Source organism: Phycodurus eques, chromosome 3 (assembly GCF_024500275.1).
Source record: "Phycodurus eques isolate BA_2022a chromosome 3, UOR_Pequ_1.1, whole genome shotgun sequence".
NCBI lineage: Eukaryota > Metazoa > Chordata > Actinopteri > Syngnathiformes > Syngnathidae > Phycodurus > Phycodurus eques.
In genome coordinates this window covers 19,052,787-19,075,488 of record NC_084527.1, presented here as the reverse complement: position 1 = coordinate 19,075,488, position 22,702 = coordinate 19,052,787, and the positions used below count along the sequence as shown (strand labels likewise).

At 39.6% G+C, this 22,702-nt stretch overlaps 1 protein-coding gene across 6 annotated transcripts in view; it reads right to left on the bottom strand.

The window, feature by feature from the left end:
* Positions 1-22,702, bottom strand: part of adamts3 (ADAM metallopeptidase with thrombospondin type 1 motif, 3) — a 139,815-nt gene that overhangs the window by 23,034 nt on the left and 94,079 nt on the right. For 3 of the 6 annotated variants that reach the window (XM_061672335.1, XM_061672340.1, XM_061672339.1), the window contains 10 exons: positions 22,087-22,192; positions 20,136-20,279; positions 16,969-17,101; positions 13,586-13,699; positions 11,986-12,131; positions 9,688-9,863; positions 8,317-8,450; positions 5,821-5,944; positions 2,916-2,999; positions 2,321-2,401 (listed from right to left, as the gene is read on the bottom strand). In XM_061672335.1, the coding sequence (XP_061528319.1) occupies positions 2,321-2,401; positions 2,916-2,999; positions 5,821-5,944; positions 8,317-8,450; positions 9,688-9,863; positions 11,986-12,131; positions 13,586-13,699; positions 16,969-17,101; positions 20,136-20,279; positions 22,087-22,192 (1,242 nt within the window). Of the gene's footprint in view, positions 1-2,320; positions 2,402-2,915; positions 3,000-4,894; positions 4,952-5,820; positions 5,945-8,316; positions 8,451-9,687; positions 9,864-11,985; positions 12,132-13,585; positions 13,700-16,968; positions 17,102-20,135; positions 20,280-22,086; positions 22,193-22,702 lie in introns of all 6 variants that reach the window. The other 3 variants (XM_061672336.1, XM_061672337.1, XM_061672338.1) reach the window with 3 other exon arrangements.

Here is a 22,702-nt window from a genome sequence, read left to right as displayed (position 1 = left end):
ATGTCTCGCCTTCAAGAAAATGACTCAGCAGGAATCATCAGAAAGGGGGCGCCTTGACCGGGGACACATAGCCAGGTGTTACTCTCATATCTTCACCTTGAAACCCTCCCCTTGGTATGTTATGTCTTGTAACTTAGTATGTTGTGTCTTGTGGCTTGGATACCTCCCTATTTCAAATAAATACAGGAGCAACGGGGGAGATTGTTTAGAGCGTGAGAGGAGACTGGAGCTGAGCAATCTCCCATACGTCCTCCTCATGAGCAAAAAGAAGCCAGCGTCTTCATTCCTTTGTGTCTATTTTTTATCGGTGTTGGGTGAGATAGATCCAACAGCTACGCTAATATGTGCTTTAATATTCCATGAGATTTCATCTGATACCAAAACAAAATGGTCACAGAAACAATCAGCAATTTTTGCACCTGATTTTAATCGAGATAATTTCCCAGAATAATAACAGAGCAATTGTGATGGCTAGGGATACGTGCATCCTTTCATCACTCGCTTGCCTGGAAGTAACTGACAAGACACAAAGGATGTTTTGGCTTTCCAACAGTCAAATCACAGCCCCCTCAGGCTAATGTGCAATTAGGGGCTACATAAATTAAACTTGATTGAAAGGACAGCATTTCTTTAATGTGTTTGCTGTTATATCTCCAAGGTATTTCTTTTGGGATTTACACATACAAAATAATGTTCCCACATTCAAATCATGCAGCAACATTTCACGACCCTCACTTAACACTAACCCCTAATCCTAAACCTGCCCTTCTAACTCTAACACCAAAACCTAGTCTAAACCCTAACCATGCACCCTAACTCAACTCACCTAATTCCAACCCTAACTCCCAACCCGTAATCGAGCAACCAATAAGCAGTGGTTTACATCCTAACCCCAAACTCACTGAGCGCTAACCCCTCCAAACCCTAACCCTAAACACTCCCTATACTACTAAACTAACCCTCAACCTTTAATTCTAAACTCATAATCGTAACCCCCTAAACCCAAAGCCTAACATTAACCATGAACTGTCCTCCCAAACCCATGGGTCGGCAAGCTTTTTGAAACTCAGAGCTACTTCTTTGGAACTGATTTGGGCGGCAGTAGCTCACTCACTCTGTAAGGACTTGGGCTTTGGAGTCGAGGACACCGGTTTGAGGCCCACTACAGACAAAAAATGTAAAAATAGCAACCAGTTGCTGGAGAGATGATAGTCTGCCTGCTGGGTACCGTCGAGGTGCCCTCCAGCAAGGAATTGTTTCTACCACCCCAGCTCAAGTGGTCCAGCACTCTTTGCGCACCTCTTTCACTTTGAATCTCTCCTTGCATGCCTGCATGCGTGTGATCTGGTTATACTGTATGTGTGGTGTGCAACACATAAGTATACATTGGAGTGGGAGTTGAAAAAGTTTAGATACAAGCGTTGTATGGTGGCAGTGAACTCGAATCAACCTACTTCACAAAAGGTAGTAGTTTGTCAGATAATGAACAATTCTTCCAAAATGAGTTTAAGCTGTTAAATGCCACTCCCAGTTGAAGTTTGTCAAACTAAACATAAAAAAAACATTACACATTGTGTATTTAAAACAAGCACATAGGTTTGCCTTAAGAAAGTTGGTTTAGCTTAATGCCAACAAAGAATACAAAACGTCATAGACGGTGTAACGAACAGCATTGGTGTTATAACCCTTTAACCCTATTTGAACACAAACTGTGCAGCAACACATGGAGACAGACAATACAGTGTATGTGTGTGTGTGTATATATATATATATATATATATATATATATATATATATATATATACATACACGCGCGTTCAATTTAATTATGTCATTAAAGTATGATACAGCAAAGTGCTGTTTTCTTACCAAAAAAAACTACAAAAATGGTTCTTTTTTTCCCTCTTTTTTTGGGGATGGTGCTGCAATGAATTAATCGGATTTCAATTCATTTCAGTGGGGAAAGATGATTTGAGATGCGAGAATTTTGAGCTGCAAGCATAGTCACAGAACTAATTAAACTCGTATCTCAAGGTACCACAGTACTCCATAACCTGCCTGCCTTGCACATCTACTTGACCTAAATGTGGTCATATTATTTCAGTGTTTTTGTCTGACGATTCAATGCTGTACAATCTTTAATCACATTAATGATCCATAATGCATGTACAGTAGAGTGTGAATAAATACATAATGGAAAGTCTTCATGCAAAGTTTATGAGTGTTTTTTTTATTTTTACACGTTCCAATTAGCCTCATGTAAGAAATAAGCAAGCGGATGGTCATTAGCCGCCCGGTTGCGTACAGACGTCACACTTACCAAGAATTTGAGGGGAGGCCTCATGTTCTTGGATGATCACATGTCTAGCTCCGGGAGGAATGAGAAACATCTTAAGGTAGCCTTTGGCGTTGGCGTAAAGGGGAGAAACAAGAGAGAGACAGACAGACAGGAGACGGATAAGATGAGCAGAAACGACGTAAACGTTTGCAGAGGTGGACATCTCGCATGCTTTGCTCTACAAAGCAGCCCAAGGAAAAGGGGGAGGGGGAGGTTTTTATTAAAAGAGGTTTTCATTTACCCATAATAGGAGGCTTTGAGTATGAACGGGGCGTTTGTGTCTTTTGTTACGTCTGCCAAGGAGATTTTGTTTGCTTGACAATAAAAGTAAAAGTTACGTTATTTTTCTTCGTTTGGATTGAGAGGTAGTGAGAAATATCAGTTGTTTTTTTGCTTTTTGACAGTAGGTTATTGGTTAATTAATATAGGTTAATTTTTTAGACTTGGCAGAGTTCTGCACTATTAAATTTTTATGCAAATGAAAACCAAACAACAACAAAAAACCTGTTTAGTAGACTAGCGGGCAGCAAAGTTTGGCAGGGATGTCCACCGTTCTTACAAACTTCCTGTGACTCACCAATGACATTTCTAAACTCCTCGCTCTCATTTAAAAATACATTGCGAGCTCCTTTGGGCAATGAGAAGGCTCCCCTGGTTTTCCCTTTTGGAACGAAACAAAGCTGTTAGTTTATTTGCAGTCGTCGGATCGGATCGGATCAGTGCAGCATAGCGGGAAGGACTTCACACTGGATGAGGTGGTGACTCATTTTGAGGCCGGCGGGACACGAGAGCCGTGTGAGGGGGAGTAATTGCTTGGCCCCACAACACTCGGGGTGAGGTCTCATGACACGGACGCAGTAGAGCTGCAATAGGTTATTACGGATGCAGCTGGCTTCGGCGGCGTTACAACAGGTGGCACAGCTCCAAGGACGACGTGGCCTGCAATCTAACTTTGGATCTAGCTGCGGGGGCGTAGTAGTTGTATGGTGGGTGTCATTAAAAAACAAAAGCATCCAGGGTGAATCCAGTTTAAATCCAATTACAGTGGAACTTCCAAAGTTGTTTGTTGCCATCACAAAACCATTATTAACTAAGGGGATGTAAAAGTCCCGGGAAAATCACGGTTAGGTACGTATCCTGGTTTTAAGGTAACAATCAATGGTAAGGGATAAAAATGAAAAACATTTAAGTGCTTCTCTTATTTAAATACATTTTAAAAAATGACAGTGAACCCCCGTATAATAGTGTTTCGCCATTTGCAAATTCACCTATTCACTGATTTTCTTGGAAACAAAATTATTCGGTACCATCTTGTGGCATCTTGATGCCAAGGAACTATGCTGGAATGAATGGATGAGCTTAATTTACAAAGAATCAGTGCTTTGGCGCCACCTTGTGGCATAATGGTGCCTGAGAATTATGTTTGAGTGAGTTGAGGAGCTTTATTTAGACAAACGTAGCGTTTTGGCTCCATCTTGTTGCAAATTTTTTGAGCAGGGCAGATTCTTGCTATTTGCAGCAGGGCTCTGCCCCTATCCCATGTGAACAGTGGGGGAACACTGCATACTTGGAGATGTCAATCAAGAAATAATAAAGTGCTATACTATTTTTGCATTTCCTAACAGTAAATAATTATTAATAAAAACTAAACAAATAAAATCAAAAGATAACGAAAGTAATACAAATACTGTACAAAAAGGGAGAAAATACAGTAGATGAATTACATAAACTAAATACTTCCATACTTCACTAATAAAATAAATAAATAAATAAATATAAATAAAATGGAAACAGATGTAAAGTGAGGATAAAAGAAAAATAACCAATATCATTTAAGTTAACAAGCTTCTATTTACTGACGGAATAATCATTACCCAAACATAGATACATTGTTTTGGTAATTAGTAGTAATTGGTATAGGCCCTGAAGCCAGGTTAATTTAGCATTATGAAATTTTGCAGGGATGTATATCAGGAGTAGACCCACAAAAACAACAACTGAGCACAGGAAATCCACCATTTTGGTTTGAAGCTGTTATTATACCCCAAAATTGGCTTGATAGTATCCCTTCGAATTCTATTTTTAAATTCAGCCCATGAAGCCAGTTTCACTTAGCAACATGGAGTAGAAGTAGTAGAATTCAGTAGAACCACAAAAAAGTCTCAAGAATCCATGCCTGAAAAGACAACGCAAGTCTTCCATTTTGATTTGAAGCGGCCATGTTTGATGACTCGCCATAAAACAGAAAAATGATATTTTTAAACACAAAATCTTTTGATGTATGGGGTGTTGGTCTTTGGAGGTTCCACTGTAATTAGTACACAAATGGCTGATACCATACTAGATTGCCTGTAGAGGTCTGCAAAGATGTCTACAGGATGTTGTATACACACACGAAAGGCTGAAGTTAGTGAGTTTCCAGGAATATTCACATGAACTGCGCAAACATGTATTGATCACAAGCCTACATGGATCATTATTAGCAGCAGAAAGTAGTAAAAAGCCAGGTTAGCGGTCTGCGCTATAAGCTGGACAGCTACAACGATGGATACTTGCATAGTGTGTTTTCCAACAAATGGCTTTCTTTTTGGGCTCTCTTGCTTAACGTTTTCCCTGTTAAAAGATGTTAGATGATGTTAAGATGGTCACAAAATAATAATTTCATGATAAAAAGGAAAAATAAAAACAGTCATTGTTTTGCTGAAGCTGCCATCTCAAGGGTATTTACGAGATCTCTTAATAATAGTGTGCCATCACTTTATGGCTGGATTATGGCAATTTTTCAAACTTTGTGGGTTATTTAAATTGTATACTGACTTAGGTACTCATGGGGGGGGGGGGGGGGGGGGGGGAGGACTCAAATAAATGAATGTAGGTAATAAATATAAGAATTTTTGGAAACATGCCCTCAGTATTCAGTGTCACACAGCGTGTCTGGCGAGCGGAGATAACCCGAGAGACGACGCTTCAATTAAAACCAAGGCATAAAAGTCAATGCATAATGGGATTTTGCTTTAAAAAAAAAAAAAAAATAAAGCAAGTGTGACTTTAATTATTTCTTCACAAATTAATAAAGTTCTTAATCCTGACGATTTTGACAGCTGTGTCACTTTGTTTATCAGCTGCCAACGTATGGGTTTGTGTAAAAAAAAAAGCAAATCAAGTGTAGAATAAATGCAAACTAAAATAAAGCCAAACTACTCACCCTTTGAAAATTTCTGACAGGCACAGAATGGAAAAAAGAAGGCGGTACTGTCACCAAGGGGCATTTTATAGGTATTGCTGAACTAATACGTGTATTTATGTACATTCCCCCAAATGTGTGGATGTAACATGATAGCAGCTTCATCAATTAAATGAAAGTCAGGGTTTAGACGTTAGTGCAAGCATGACAGTGGACGATCAGAAAATATGCAGTTAAATTCAATTACAGAGGACATGGAAGAAATTTTTTTTGTGAAGAGTTCTTTTTGATGACTTACCAGCTTTCTTTGGGGTCCGGGTGAAGGTTCCCTTAACGGTGCGGCAGTGAGAGTTGTCGCCTCCGCAGACACCACACTTATCCTCCACTTTGTTGGAGCCGATTTCTCTGTCACAGCCCACTTTCTGAAGAGCCCCAGCCCCCCCCAAAAAAAGCGCAGAGAGATTAGAAAACCTTCACCTCCCCTGTTGCACAGCAAAACTGTTCCAGCACAAAGGCATACAGATCCACCATTCTGCAAGGCCATGGAGCAGAACGGGACAGGTTTATAAAAAAAAAAAAAAAAAAAAAAACCTTCAGCCTCATTATTTAAAGATAATCAGGAGCTGGAACTCTAAAAGACTGATTAAAAGTACCAAAGGCAGGCAACCAACCTTTTGAATATTGGATAGAGATTAAGAAAGTTATTAAGGTTTTGGATCAGCCACCTCTTGTGACTTCAACCTTCGCGGCAGTCCGCACTGGTTGACATGCGTCCACGGACGTACATTTACAGGGAAATGGGGGCGCAGTTAATGCAGATTGGAGCACCGCAAACACCAGCCTGTCATTTAGAATGAATTCTGATTCATTAACATATGCACGGAGTTACGAAGAAAATTGCCCGCTATGCACGTGTCATGAATCTGATGGTAACTTTGCATCTACTGTATGCTCAACTTGTGCTCAGAACAAAAAATTTCAACACATTTATTAGTGAATGAGGCCCAATAAAACAATAACAAACTCAAAAACAAATAAGAAAACAAGGAGGATTTAAGTGCTCCCTCTTACCTGTTCTAGTTAAGAGGCAAGTAGCAGCATTGAAGAGCGTTCCATCTTTTTTGGTGAGTCATCAAATTTAGTCCTTCGAGTGGTACATCCAAGAATCACTGATTTAAATGCTAAAATTTTACACTGGCTTAAACTTTGTTTTAATCTAGTACATCTTGTTAAGTACATTTCAGTTATATTTAACTTTTAAGTACAGTACTGTACAGTACGTTTGCATTTAATCTTTTAGAACTCAACAAAATTTTATTTAGAGCACTTCATAAATAACCACAGTTGAAACCAAGTGCTGTACATAAATATAAATTAATAACATAAATCAAAAGACAATAGAACATAACATAATTTCAATGTGGTCAGGATATATGCATTTTGACTTCTTCCGACTTTTTTTCGAATACTGCTACTGGCGTCTTTTGTTTATTTTTGCTTATCTAATTATAAATATTTGTCTGTGAAATAAACTACAATCAATCAAAAACAATAAAAAGTAACAAAGTTAAAAACAATGAAATTGTTTTCAAACATATGTAGGTAGAATCTTTTATGTTACTTTTATATGCATTCATTCATTTTCTGTAGCACTTATCCTCACTAGTGTCGCGGGTGTTTTGGAACATATCCCAAATCGGTAGGAAGTGGGGTACACCCTGAACTGGTCACCAGCCAATAACAGGGCACAAATACTGTAGACACTTCACACCTACGGACAATTCAAACGTCAAAGTCTTCAATTCACCTACCATGCATGTTTTTGGAATGTGGGAGGAAACTAGAGTACCGACGGAAAACCCACGCAGGCACGGAGAGAACATGCAAACTCCAGACAGGAAGGCCGAAGCCCGGATTTGAACCCATGACCTCTGAGCTGTGAGACGGATGTACTAACCAGTCATTCACCGTCCCGCGCTTTTACATGCAATACATTTCAATTGAATCCTTAAGTACACTTTGTTCTTTTCCTACATGCGCAGGTTTATTGTTTAATCTGTGCATAATGTTGCAGGTTGCGTAATGTTGGTCATTACGGTGGCACTTGGAGAGCGAAGTATTTTTAGAGGTGATACTTGGTGTAAAAATTTTGAAAAACCTTATCTAGTCTACTGTATGAAATTGCGAATTGGTAGCCATCGGAAGAAATCTCTTGCAAGAATTTTTCTTTGAATGACCCTGGAAATGTCTAAAATGACCCTAAAATGCTGCTTTAACCCAAAATGGAGAACTTCCTGTTTAATTTTCAGCATGGGTCCTTGGTGGTGAGTTGAATGGATGAGCATGTTGAGGCCCCCAAAATGTAAATGTTTTTTTCTGACTTGTTTTTCCAGGGCTTTCCAGGGTGAGCTACTGAGGTTGAAATGTCTGATTTAAAGCAATAAATGGCCAACTTTCGCTTCAATTTCCGGCATGGTTCCATGAGACTTTTTAGTGTATCCTGTTATGATAGACCTATTCATCCACTTTCGTGTCGACCGGTGGAACTGGTGTTGGGGCTGATTTTATCCTAGGATTCGCAAGAGTTAGAGATGACTGATTTAAACCAAAATGGCTGACTTTCTTTTCAATTTCCGCCATGGGTCCTTGAGACTTTTTCGTGCGTCCTGTTATGATAGACATGCCCACTCAATGTCCCGTTGATCGGTGAAACCGCTTTTACACACGCAGCTTTAATGACAAGTAGATATAGATATAGGTGGTGCTTTGCATATGCACGGTCTCAAGGCCTTACCACACACTCCCCACGAATGCAGACACTGTAGGCGTCCTTGTAGGAGCATCGAGTCCCATCATGCACCAGTTGTTTCATGTACGCCACGTCGCCTGTTTCCTTGGACTGGCAGTACAGGTGGCATCTCTTGTTGGCTACAACACAACCATTACGGGCAACAGGATTAACTCTCATTTTAAATTCAGACTCTACACGAGTTCCACTGTGGATTATTTCTAGTCATTTTGTTTGATTGTATTGTGCAAGGTGGTGGCTAATGTTAATAACTTGCAAGGAACAATTGCATTGCAGTAATTGTATGACGTCTATATTTCCGATGCATGACGCTGCATTTCATGATATTTTTTGACTGTGGATTATTTTCTAGTCATCGTGTTTATTTCTATTGTGCAAGGTGGCGGTTATCATGAATAACTGGTGAGAGGAGTGATTGCATTGATTAAAAACATAAAAAAAATAAAAAAAAAAACTTGCAGGTGCTGTTTATCATTTTTAGTTTCTTGTCGTTCTGTTAAATTCCATTGTGCAAGGTGGAGTTTGTCACAAATTTCTATCAAGGAACGATCGCATTAGCAATAATTGTATGACATGTCTACATACCCTGTGCATGATTGAGCATGCTGTGAACTTTGTTTTTCCAAAGTGAATTATTTTTAGTCATTCAGTTGATTTCTACTGTGTAATGTGGCAGTTATCATGAATAACTGGCAAGGACTGTTTGCATTAACAATAATTGTATGACGTGACAACACTGCCAGCACATGATCGACGATGTTGTAAACGTTTAATTTAACCTGTCGATTATTTCTAGTTGCTCTGTTTATTTCTATTGTGCAAGGAGGAGATTATTATGAATAACTGTCAAGGAATGATCGCATGACCGTAATTGTATGAAGGATATACCATGTGCCCATGCGTGACTGAGCCAATCGTGGGCTTTCATGACTATGGATTATTCATAGTTGATCTGTTGTTTTCTATTATGCAAGGTGGCGATTATCAAAAAACATGCAAGGAACAATCGCATTACAGTATTTGTATAATATAGCAACATTGGCTGTCTGTGACCTAGGATGCTGTGAACTTTATTTATGTATTTATATTCTGTGGATTATTTTGAAACATTCAGTTTGTTTATTACTATTGTGGAAAGTAACACTAACACAAGAGCCTTTCATTTGTCCAGTCCATGCAAATGTGACATTTCCCATCCCTCCAGGGCACCAGCTGGCAGTATTTCGATGTCTTTATGTAAGGATGCCTTGACCGTGAATGAACCTAGATTCCACTGCCTAAACCCCCCCCCTCCCCATCCACTAGCCAAGGCCAATATAAACCACTGACCAATCCATCAGCGGCAGCCCGACTCACCATCAAGATGCTCATAGGGTAGCCAGTGGTGCTTGGTGTTTTGGAATTCGAAGTGGGAGTTGCGGAGCTGACACTGCTGAGCTCGGAAGTCCTCAAAGTGCTTTGGGCAATCGTCAGTGTTGCACAGTTGATACTCGAAGTTGACACCCGGGCAGTCCTGGCCACCATTGATAGGACTTTAGGTGGGGGAGGAAGGACATTTAGCAATTAGCTCATGGCTATCGTGATCTAACATTGTTCACTGTTTCATGTCCAAGAATAGGGAAGTCAGACTTAACCTTCAAGTTATGCTAATACAAACGGCGCCCTTCTGGCTACCTCGCTGTTAGGGGACACCTTTGTTCTATTCCAAAGAGATCTTTTAGAGTCCAAATAGGCTTCCTTATGTCAGTGCACTTAATCAAAGTTTTCCTGCTACACATTTTCACCTCCTACCATTCCCCTTATTACATGCATACTTTTTATATTATGCATATGTAATATGATTCAACATTTTCTTGACTAGATTTGAGTCCCCATTACTTTTAAATGATCAGTATTAAAATGGATTGTTATTATCATTAAAATATTTAGGAAATAAAATCATGCAGTGATTGAAATGATTCTGATGATTGTTTAATGTTAGATTGGATAATTATTAAATTTATATATTAATAGGAGTAGGAATACATATTATATACAGTATATTTATTATATAGGATAGGGATTAGGCGGCACAGTAGATGACTGGTTAGCACATCTCCGTCACAGTTCTGAGGACCGTTCTCTCTCCTCTCGCCCAAAGATAGCTGGGATAGGCTCCAGCATGCCCGTGACCCCAGTGAGGATAAGTGGTACAGAAAATGGATGGATAGGGATTAATTTGATTTTTGAATGTTTGATAATATGAGAATAGATGAGATTTGAGATACAAGCGCAGTCTGGTGACAGTGAACTCAACTCACTTCAAAAAAAAGCACCAGTTTGGCAGACAGTGAACAATTCTTCAAAAAAGTGTCTTAAAGCTGTTTATTGACACCCGCAGTAGATGTTTACTGTCAGACTAAACAAAAAACAAAGGGAATGACATGTTTTATTTTTATATTTAAAACAACCTCATAGTGTTGCCTTAGGAACGTTCGCTTAGCTTGATGTTATAAACAATGGAAAATGCCATAGACGTTGATGAACAGTATTATTATAATTATCGTGTTGCTGTGGTATAACCATTTAAGACACAACACAATGTCAATATAAATTAAGCAAAACAATGTGGCAAAATCTGTTTCATTTTTTACATTCGATTTAACTACATTATTAATGTAAATGTTTATAAAGTACAATATTATGGAGTGCTATTTTTTATTATCAAACAAGACATTTTTGAGAGGGAGGCTAGAACGGATGAATGGCATTTCCCATTCATCCGTTCTAGCCTCCCTCTCAAAAATGATCAGATGAATGATTTGAGATATCGGTGTTTTGAGTTACAAGCGAAGTCATGGAATTTGTTTTTAACTTTATTATTATTTTTTAACCATTATCTTGAACATGGCATACATTTTACTCAACGGCACCACTGTATGACAGTTAAATGTATATCTTTAAGCAATATCACACAAGACGGAGTGATGCTGTCTTGTCATCACGGCTGTGATTCGGTCATAGAAAATAGGTTTAAGGGCGACAGTAGGTCATCTGTAAAGACTTGGGTTTCAGAGCCGACAAGGTCAACAAAAAAAAAAAAAACTTCGACAAAAAATGTAAAAAAAAGAAAATAGCAACCAGTTTTTGGCGAGATGCTAGTCTGCTTTCTGGCTACTGTCGAGGTTCCCTTATGCAAGGCACCGCCCCCACCCCTCCAGCTCAAGTGGATGAAGCAATGTTTGCGGGCCTCTTTCACTATGAATCTCTTGCATTCCTGCATTTGTTTGATCTGGTTCTGTTGTGTGCAACAAAAAATATACAACAGACTGTAAATTCAATTCTCCCTTGAGGGATTATAATGAGTATAATAAATTATATATCAAAGAAAAGAAAATTGTATACAACAGTTCTACACGCTTCAATTATTAATAAAGGAACAACAAATTATGATTTGTTTGTTATTATTTGGCTCCGCCAACACGAATGGTTTTGCAACTGCTAGAAGTGGACTGCAACACTTGCAACAAACACAAAGATTTTCCTGCACTCCAGCTTGCTACTACAAAATCAATGGGTAATCATTTATGCTTATTACATAATATGCTCATTCCGTTTCATGATTATACATAACAAGAATGGAAAAACAGACAAATGTCAGCGTGTAGCGCTTACGAGGGGTTGTTGCACTGGCGCGTTCGGAGGCGAACGCCGGTCCCACAGGAACGCGAGCAGGAGCCATGTTTGCCCCACGAGCTCCAAGCGCCATCTTGCTTCACCTGACTGGGGTTCTTCCACATGCAGTGACCCTTGTAGCACCACTAGAGGGTATAAGAGGCAAATGAACACACAAAACCCTTTAATTGTACCTTGGTAGATGCTGCTGTTTTGGTTGGCAAAAGCACTTTTGACAATTTGTGCGTAAATGATAACATCTATGAACTGTGATAGAGTTTTTTTCTGATGGGAATAAGGAGATGTCTATTTGAGAGATGAGTTTACTTTTCCTAAAATATTGGCTCTGTAGCACCCCCTGGAATGTTTTGCAAATTCAGCCCCAGTAGCCTGTTTCACTTGGTGACATGAAATTCGGTAGGCATGTCTATTGTGAGGAGACTCACTAAAAAGTCGAATGAAGCCATGCCACAAAACAAAAAGTCTGCCATTTGGCTTCCGAGCGGCCATTTTAGAGTCAACTGTGTACATTTCTGCCATTGAACAGGAAACTCTAATCTTTGAAAATTCAGCCCCTAAAGCCAATTTGACTTAGCAAACATGAAATGTGGTAGAAATATTTATCATGAGTAGACCTCCAAAAAAGTCTAAAGAAACAATGGATTTGGAAATCAGCCCTTTTGGTTTGAAATGCCATTTTAGACTTTTTTTTTTTAGCTGTTTTCAGTCCTTCAGACAAACTTTTTTTTTCAGACAAGATTTTGTCTGATTGCTACCAAATTGGAACAACATAAACTAGATGGGTGATGCTACATTGCAAAGGATTTAAGTTTTTGCCTATTGCGTGTGGATGGAGCATGGTGGCGAAGTTTGATGACACGCCATTAACATAAAACAATCCATCCATCCATCCATTTTGCGTACCGCTTATCCTCACGAGGGTCGTGGGCGTGTTGGAGCCTCTGGGCCAGAGGCGGGGTACACCCTGAACTGGTCAACTGCCAATCGCAGAACATAAAACAAATCTTTGGAAATTCAGCCCCTGAAACCAATTTGACTTAGCAACATAAAAACTGGTGTAAGAAGACTTAAAAAATTGTTTTTGTTTTTTTTAAAAGTCTCAAGAAGTCATATAGAAAAGACACGGGAAGTCTGCCATTGTGCTTCAAAGTGGCCATTTTGGAGTCATTCTGTACATTTCCACCATTAAACACAAAACTCTAATATTTGAAAATTCAGCCCCGGAAGCCTGTTTCACTTAGCAATATACAATTTGGTAGGCAGTTCTACTGTGAGAAGACTCACAAAAAAGTCTCATGACATAGGAAGGCTGCCATGTTGGTTTGAAACTTCCATTTTAGGGTTATTTTTGACATTTCCATGGCTCCTTCAAAGGCAGACTTGACCGAGCGATGTTTCTCAATTGGTACCGAATTTGAACCAAGTACACGAGACAAACAGGCAATGTTAAAGTGCGAGGGATTTGAATTTTAGTCATCTCATTTGGACAGAGCGTGGCAGCAAAATCTGACGACTCACTGTTAAATTATCATTTTAAATATAAATAAGGAATTCACACATACAAACTAGATAAACATACTTTCCCGGTTGCACATTCGGTCCCGTCGAGGGGCGGGCCCTTCTTGGTCTTGCAGAAGTAAGGGTTGTCGGGGTGACTGCACCACAGCTGCTTGCATGGGTCGAATGTGCGAAACTGAAAGATAAAATAAAAGTGCGGGAAATACACAGCATTAACCAAGGTCTTTTTCGCCCAATGTGTTTGTTTAAGAGACCTTAAAATGAAGCACACTCTGGACGAATGGAGGAAGCGGACATATTGCGGCAGCCGCTCACTGGTGACAAGTGTCATAGAGCATGCCTACAAAGCAAGAGTGGATTTAAAAAGGATTGTCATGGCCGAAAAAGCTCATCAGTTACCTCCAGGGAAGAGGATTAAAGGACATCATGAGACATCCTGAGGTGAGTGGGGTGGGGACAAACACACTTGGAAACATTGAAGCAGAGAACTGAGTGCTGTGTGTTTACATTGCATTTCATCCAATACCGCCAATATGAAACAGCGAAATGGTGTCATGTGACTTGTCAAGTATGTAATGAAAGGGAGGGTAGGCCACACATTTCACTTTAATGTAGCCTGTACCACAAGGTATTGCATTATGTTGTGACTCAGTCTGAACACTTGAGGCACGATATAAATGGAGTACATAGATACTGCTTTTACTATTTGCAGAGGTAAACTTAGTTTTTTAGTTGGATATGAGATGGAGACACGTCTCTAAAGGCTTTTTTATTTGTTTTTTTTGGTTTGTTTTTTTACTTTTACTTTTGCTAGTAAGAGTGATTGACCTGTTCTTTTACATAATACTGTACCAGTAATGGATTTATGATAGCAACAGTATGACCCTGCAATGGAATATTTCTACAGCGATTATTTCCTGCAGAAAACATTTTCGAAATTTTATGACATTTTCAGATTAGCCAGTTTTAGGAGCCAGTATTTTTCAAATTTTTCTTTTTTTTCTTTTTCTTTTAGATTCAATTAAAATTTGCATTTTACATTGATTGTAAATGTCAATAAAAATGTCCGGATTAGTTTTAATTCAGTTTATTTTGTATTGGATTTAACACTTTTCAAATTTTATCAATTTACCGAGTAGCCCTATTTTTACGCAAAACTCCATCCACCTATCCATCCATTTTCCTTACCGCTAATCCTCACTAGGGTCGCGGGCGTGCTGGACCCCATCCCAGCTAACTTTGGGCGAGAGGTGGGGTACACCCTGAACTGGTTGCCAGCTAATCGCAGGGCACATATAAACAAACAAACATTCACACTCACATTCACACCTACGCTCAATTTTAGAGTCTTTTATCAATCTAACATGCATGTTTTTGGAATGTGTGAGGAAACCGGATTACTCAGAGAAAAGCCACACAGGCATGGGGAGAACATGGAAACAGCACAGAGGCGAGGCCAGATTTGAACCCAGGTCCCCAGAACTGTGAGGCAGATGTGCTAACCAGTCGGCCACCATGCCACCCCATTATTAATTCTATTATAAACTATTTTATTTTACATTTGACCTAAAATTCAATTTTACATTCACTGAAAATGTCAATTAATGCTTTTATTAGATTTAATATAATTTATATTCTCTTAGATTTTTAATTTAAATAAACATTTTCTAAATTGGATCAAATTTGACCTTTCATTGTATATACAAATTAGCCATATTTTTATGCACCAGTGTTTTTGAATGTTATTTTATTTTAAATGAGTTTTTCTTACTGTAGACATAATTTAAGATGCAATTTTACATTTACTGTAAATGTCAATTAATATTGTTTAATTAGTTTTAATTTAATCTATTTTGTATCAACTTATATCAATTTATTGTTACTACATTTATTCAATGCAATGTTTTATTTGTATTTAATATATTTTATTTTAAAACAATTTAACATGAACAATATTTACAGTAATTTGCATCCATTTATCTTTTGATCAAATTTGACCCTCAACTGTACAGTATTTACAGAGTTGCCATATTTTCCACCAGTCATTTGGCAGATGGAATTGCAATTACAAATCCAGATAGATGAACTGCGTGGTCAACACATTCGTCAGACTCATTTATTAAGATGACGCCTTCAGAAAGCATCTGTCAACAGATTTTTTTTTTTTTTTTTTTTTTGCAGCAGGTAATATATGACACTGCAAGCTGCAACTCTCTCTCCCACATGATTTTCTGGTTTTGGGCGATTTGCAACGATACAATGTGCCCCCACATCCCTTTCTCACCCACACGTTTGCCATTAATGAATGTGTGCTGGTGCACTGTCAATTTCCTCAACATCTTTGAGGAAATGAAGGGGCGAGATATGACGAGGGGAGGAGGGTGAGCACTCACTTTGTTTAAGTGACAAAGTGAGCTTCTGCGAGAAGGAAATAACAAATATGCGCGGGGGAAAAGTTTGGTTGTGTCAAAAATGAAGCATACATGAGGCACACTGTAGTGGGTATAGTGTGCTGTGTGTCAATTTATACTTATATATATATATATATATATATATATATATATATATATATATATATATATAAATTTTTCACTCTTTTTTTATATTGCAGCCATTTGCTAAAATCATTTAAGCTAATTTTTCCTCTTTAATGTACACACAGCACCCCATATTGACAGAAAAAAACAGAATTGTTGAATTGTTTGGGATGTTATATTGGCTTTATGCTGCCTCAGTAAATGTGAAATATGAATTAAAATTGTCCGTGCATTCCTGAGTCCTATACGTTTTTCTGCCAAGAGGCCTGAAATCAGGTCATTCGAATTTCTCAAGCTTATCTATGTCAGTAGCGAAGCTCTCCGCCTACCTCTTCTCCCCGAGCCAGCTCTGTCAACAGAACAAACGTATGCTCTCACATGTAGTGAGGGTTGGGTCTTCTACACGGAGGCAACCAATCAGAGGAAAGGGGGCGGTCTTAGCCAAATATGAACAAAGCGGATACAAAACTAGGTCAATTTGACACTTTTATATTAAGTCCATGTTATACAGTCACTCTATGGAGGTCTAAATTTGCCAAAATATGGGATCTTTAATACAAGCTGTGTCATTGTTAGTAGTCCCAGCACAAGCAATTAAATCCTAGCATAGAAAATAGTTTTCCAGTGTCAACTTCAATCATTATCGTCACAGTTCCATTCCCCACACTTTGCCATCACTAGTACCCTTCCTTAGTGGCTTCACAAAAAAACACAAACAATTCAAAGACGATTAATCAACACTGTTAGTATTCCGACCGCTCTCTTAGCACTTTAAATGAGCAACTAATTGCGGACGAGCGTGAGCACTTTCCCCTGGCAGAATCTCACAATGCACGACATGAGTGACGTTCATAAATAAACAAAGGAAGGTCTGCAAAGGAATGCTGGGTGATTTTTTGGTACTCACGGAGGTGCAGATCTTGTAGCCCACGCCAAAGTCGAAGCGACACTGCTCATCCATGGAGTAGTTGATCCCGGGCAGCTCGGGAAGCTCCGGCCAGTCGTGCTTAAAGGGGTCGTCCAGCAGGCAGTCGTAGGTGCTGGTGGGGAGACAAATGCGGTGACATTTTGGTTTCTTTGTACTTCTCAATGCTGAAAAGGGAAAAAAAAAAAAAAAAAAGGGTCCCTGTATGTAACAGCAGAATACAGTTGGTTCCCATTATAAAGGTTCTGATTTTGTTGACCATCATGTTTTTCACGTCACACGTTAGGGGTTGAACCGATTGTCCACCAGTCAATGAGGAGTTAACCACTCCTCATTGACGTTTAATGCTTGAAGTCGCTAATCACTAAACATGTTTTTGAAATCTCATCTTCCAATCAGCCCTTTTCAATCAATCAACCGGACTATGGTGCTCTCTGACGCAGCAAAATGTCCATGTAGCAAGGTGACGCAGACTTCATATGTCTGTGCGTGTCAGACAGTGCAAAAATAAGATGGTGGGGGATGAGAATAGCGGTTAGGCTCACGAACTTTGGCTATTCTAATTGGCGGTGGTCTTAAAATATTCATACCACCCTGCAATTTGTCAACATCTGTCTGTCAATATACTGTATATACAGTCAGTGGATATAAAGTCCAAGAGAAATCATTTCAAAACATTTTCCACCATTAACGTGGCCAATAACCTGTCAATTCACGTTCTGGAAATGTAAACAGCAATCTGTCCCTTAGCATACACGCAAGATGCCAACATTTGTTTGTCATTTGTAACAAACACAAAACTCCCAAACGTTTTCGTATTGTCTCGGCCTGGGTCTGGCCGGACTCAGGATTTTCTTTCGAGACTGGTCGAGACATGCACTGATCTGCTTTTTTTCAGCTACATTAATGTGATAACAAGGAGAAGCACTTGATAAAACAACAAATACCTTCAATTCACGTGTAACTAATCCCACACCACCCCCGTAATGACTGCAATCTTCGTGCTGTTGACTGAGAGACACTGCCTCCATGACCGGCTCACAAGCGGAAGTTAAAGGTGCGAAACATAAGTATGAAACTGAGCAAGGACAGCCCCAGAACAAGACCTGTCTGCTAACTCAACGGTTATTAAATTTGGCTTCCTCAACCACAAAGACTTTATATGTAAAAGAACATGCAAAATAAAACAATGCGGTGTGCAAATGCTGCGGTTTTTAACTCACTGAAAAGGCGGGAGACGATGTTGAACTTTCAGCCGACATCTCGAAAGCAAACATAAACACAGGTCAGCTAACCTTAACTGTTACAATGATTTATTTTTGTGAATTTAGCTGAAAAAATTATGATTTTTCCATGTTGTGCTTGAACGAGTTGCAGACACCGTGTTTTTGGCTGTCAAATGTATTTAATAGAAAAAATAGAGAGAATGCACTTTTACTGTTTAACCTTGTCCTGATATTTAAAATAAATTCTTACGTTACTGGGCTTGTCTCGGTCATGATCTTGATTGGGTTTTGACTCCCAAAAGTCTTGGTCTTAATTGTTTTGGTAAGTTCTACTCTGGGGCAAGTCTTGGTCTCGCATAGTGTGGTCTTGAGCACAACACTAACCTAGAGAACCTCAAATTTTACTGATTTCAGTACAATTGTTTTGTTTTTGTTTTTAATTTTCCATTGTGGTGACACAGTGTACGACTGGTTAGCACATCTGCTTCACAGTTCTGACGACGCACGTTCAAATCCGGCCTCGCCTGTGTGGAGTTTGCATGTTTTCCCTGTGCCTGTGTGGGTTTTCTCCGGCTACTCCGGTTCCCTCTCACATCACAAACACATGCATGATAGGTGAATTGGATACTATAAATTGTCCATAGGTGTGAACGTGAGTGCGAATGATTGTTTGTTTATATGTGCCATGCGATTGGCTGGTATACCCCGCCTCTCGCCCAGAGTCAGCTGGGATAGGCTCCAGCACGCCTGCGACCCTAGTGAGGATAAGTGGTATGGAAAATGGATGAATGGAATTTTCCATTGTTGATATTTTTTGGTGGGTTAATTTTTGACAAACCTCATATTTCCACAGGAAAATAGAATTATGTGAACTTCGGAGGCTTTGAATTGACATATGGAACTGCCATCTGTGATTGTGTGACTGTGGTATGACTTGAGGCAGATTAGGAGGCAAGGTAGCATTAAAACCCAAACTGCCTCGTTGGTTGCTTCACACCACTGTCAACTTGAAAAACCAACCTGGCACATGTGAAATTGGATTGAAAGATGTAAGACCTCGGCTCTTCCTAGCATTGCAGCTCCTAATCCTGCGTTTGTAAGTCTTCTAGTTGAGTGGACACAGCAGTCGATATACGCTAGTCGCCGTGCTCAGCAGAGTCGGCAATTGATTGTTTTACGGCCGGATGGAGATATGAATCCGAGGACGTACATTAGTGCCAATCAAGTCTGTGCTTAAACTGCTGCTTTTTCTTCAATGCCTTCTGCATGCCTATGCTCAGACTGAATGTCGCTATTAACCTGTCCGTTCATATCTAAACAGCCGTCTGTCCATTCTCATACGTGCAAAAATGTAAATACTCATCTGTCCGTTCACATAAAATCCAAACACTTGCCTGGCCATTCACATTGACGAGGAATGAAAACGTATTTCTGTCCATTTACCTACACACAAAATGTAAACATCCATCTGCCCATTCACATATACACAAAATGTAAACATCTGTTCATGTGTTCACATACACACCCAATCTGAACATATGACCATCCACATACAGTATACAGTACACAAAATGTAAACATTGTTTTGTACATTCACATACACACCCAATGGAAAAAACAAATAGAAGCGAAAGCCTCCAAACGTCACACTTCCCTGTTGTTTGAAGTGCAGTGAGATGCTTTCAAAAACTAACTGAAAAAAAGGTCTGCCGATGACAGCGGCTGCAGACAGGCTGATTTAACTTTGATTGGATTTGACGGAGGCTCCCGAATGAAGCGCATCAACCCGACAGCACATCATCTCGGAAATCCATTAAATATAATTGGCAGTTTACAAAAACATATCACCTGATTCAGAATGGGGGACGATAAAGTCTCAAGAGGAGTAGCTACGACATAGAAAAACAACAGGCCACGACTCACTGGATGTATCTCTTCAGTTCTTGTCCACTGCACATTGACCAGTGGTATCGGTGGAAGGCCGCCTGGACCAGAGGAGCCATGACGCTTCCCATCGTCGTTTCGTCTCCGCAGCGGTTGCCTTGGCCGTCGTGCTCCATGCCCAACCTGCACGCACGCACGCATGCACGCGCACACACACACACACACGCACACGCACGCACGCACACACACACACACACACACCATTAGCATTTCTTTCATGTATTCAGGCCATTTTGTGATTTATAGACCAAGAGCAGAACTTTAAAATCTATTCTAAAGCTGACTGGGAGTCAAGTGTAAAGAATTTAGAATTGGAGTAATATGCTCTGACCTCTTTGTTCTGGTCAGAACACGAGCTGCAGCATTCTGAATGAGCTGCAGCTGTTTCATGCTCTTTTTGGGGAGTCCAGTCAGAAGACCATTACAATAGTAAGGTCTGCTTGAGATAAAAGCAAGGATGAGCTTCTCCTGGTCTGCTTGGCACATGCAAGCCTTCACTCTGGATATGTTCTTCAGATGGTAGAAGGCAGTTTTTGTAACTGATTTGATATGACTGTTGAAAGTCAGTACACCAAGGTTTCAGACTTGGTCTTTGGTTTTTAAAGAGAGTGACTCCAGGTATTTAATATTAGCAATCCTCTTTTCTTTATTGCCAAAAACAATTATCTCATGTTTGTTGTGGTTTAATTGAAGAAAATTTTGGCTCATCCAGATATTTATCTGTTTTAGATAGTGACACAACACCTCAATTGAACTGTAGTCATCTGGAGACACTGCGCGATATAACTGTGTGTCATCTGCATGGCTATGATAGTCAAAATTAAAATTGTGAAGAATTTGGCCCAAGGGGAGCGACCAGAAGCCATTCCAAGTCAATTACTTTCAACGGACGCAAACAAACACTTGGTGAGCTATAACACTGCAGATGGCATTTAGATCTGCTAAATTCATCCGATCATCTCCACAGCCAGTTCTCGCTCCAAAATGCAACAAATAATCAGATAAATCCACACATTTATTGGCTGGTTCTCTGCCTCCAGCTGGTGACGTTTACCTCCAGGCTGTATGAGTTGAACAGAGCAGATTTCACACAGTTGGTTCATTAGCTCTATCTGTTTCCCTGCTTAGCTCCACTGTGTGTTTTGTATTGACAGGAGTGGTGGGAGTAATTCACATACTCCAAGTCCCAAGCACCTAAGTCTCAAGTCTTAAGCTTTGATTTTCAAGTTACTGTGACAAAAATCAAGCATGGCAAGTGCGCACTAAATTTCAATTTCAAGGAAGTGGAATAAAGTAATTACTTGGGTTAGTCTTACATTGGTCAAGTCATACAATCTTTTTTTAGTCACAAAACGTCTACACTGAAAAAAAAAAACAAAATATATATATATATATATATATATATATATATATATATATATATTTTTTTTTTTTTTTTTTTTTTTTTTTTTTAGGCTGGCAGCACGGTGGCCGACTGGTTAGAGCGTCAGCCTCACAGTTCTGAGGACCCGGGTTCAATCCCTGGCCCCTCCTGTGTGGAGTTTGCATGTTCTCCCCGTGCCTGTGTGGGTTTTCTCCGGGCACTCCGGTTTCCTCCCACATCCCAAAAACATGCATTAATTGGAGACTCTAAATTGCCCGTAGGCATGACTGTGAGTGCGAATGGTTGTTTGTTTCTATGTGCCCTGCGATTGGCTGGCAGCCAGTTCAGTGTACCCCGCCTCCTGCCCGATGACAGCTGGGATAGGCTCCAGTACGCCCGCGACCCTAGTGAGGAGAAGCGGCTCAGAAAATGGATGGATGGATGGATATATTAGCCTCTTTGCACTCAGTATCCGTACTTAGTTACTTATCTATACTAACACATTCATAATCACGTTTGTTGTTCTTACTACTTTGTCTTTTCAATAAAAAACAATTCAAGACTTACACGTGTCCTGTCTCATGAGCCACCACAAAGGCGGAGGAGAAGCCGTCTTCGTGGTTGAGGGTGCAGCTCCGGACTGGGTGACACATTCCGGTCACGGGAGCATAACCTAAAGAAAATTGGGAAAACAAAATTGGGTAGGATTAAAAGGACAGAAGTTGGTTAGGTACACCAAATGAAAGTATCAATGTGACGATGATGATTTTTAAGAAAATCAGAGTGTAAAGAACAGAATTATTGCCAAAATGAGCCTAAAACAGCTGCGCTTCTGTATCTTTCTGGGCATGGCTTATTGAGATTTTTTGTGTCCACTCATGATAAGCATACCTATTAAATGCCATGCTACTAAGTGCACACATGCAAACACCAAAGGCATGAAAAAGGTGACCCAAAAAAAAAAAAAAAATACATTTACGACAGTACAATGGGTACGGAAAGGTATTTAGACCCGCTTAAAATTGTCACTCTTTTTTTACATTGCAGCCATTTGCTAAAATCATTTCTTTTATTTCCTCATTAATGTACACACAGCACCCCATATAGACAGGAGCAAAAAAAATTCTGCAAACATTTTTGCAGATTTATTAAAAAAGAAAAACTGAAATATCACACAGCCATA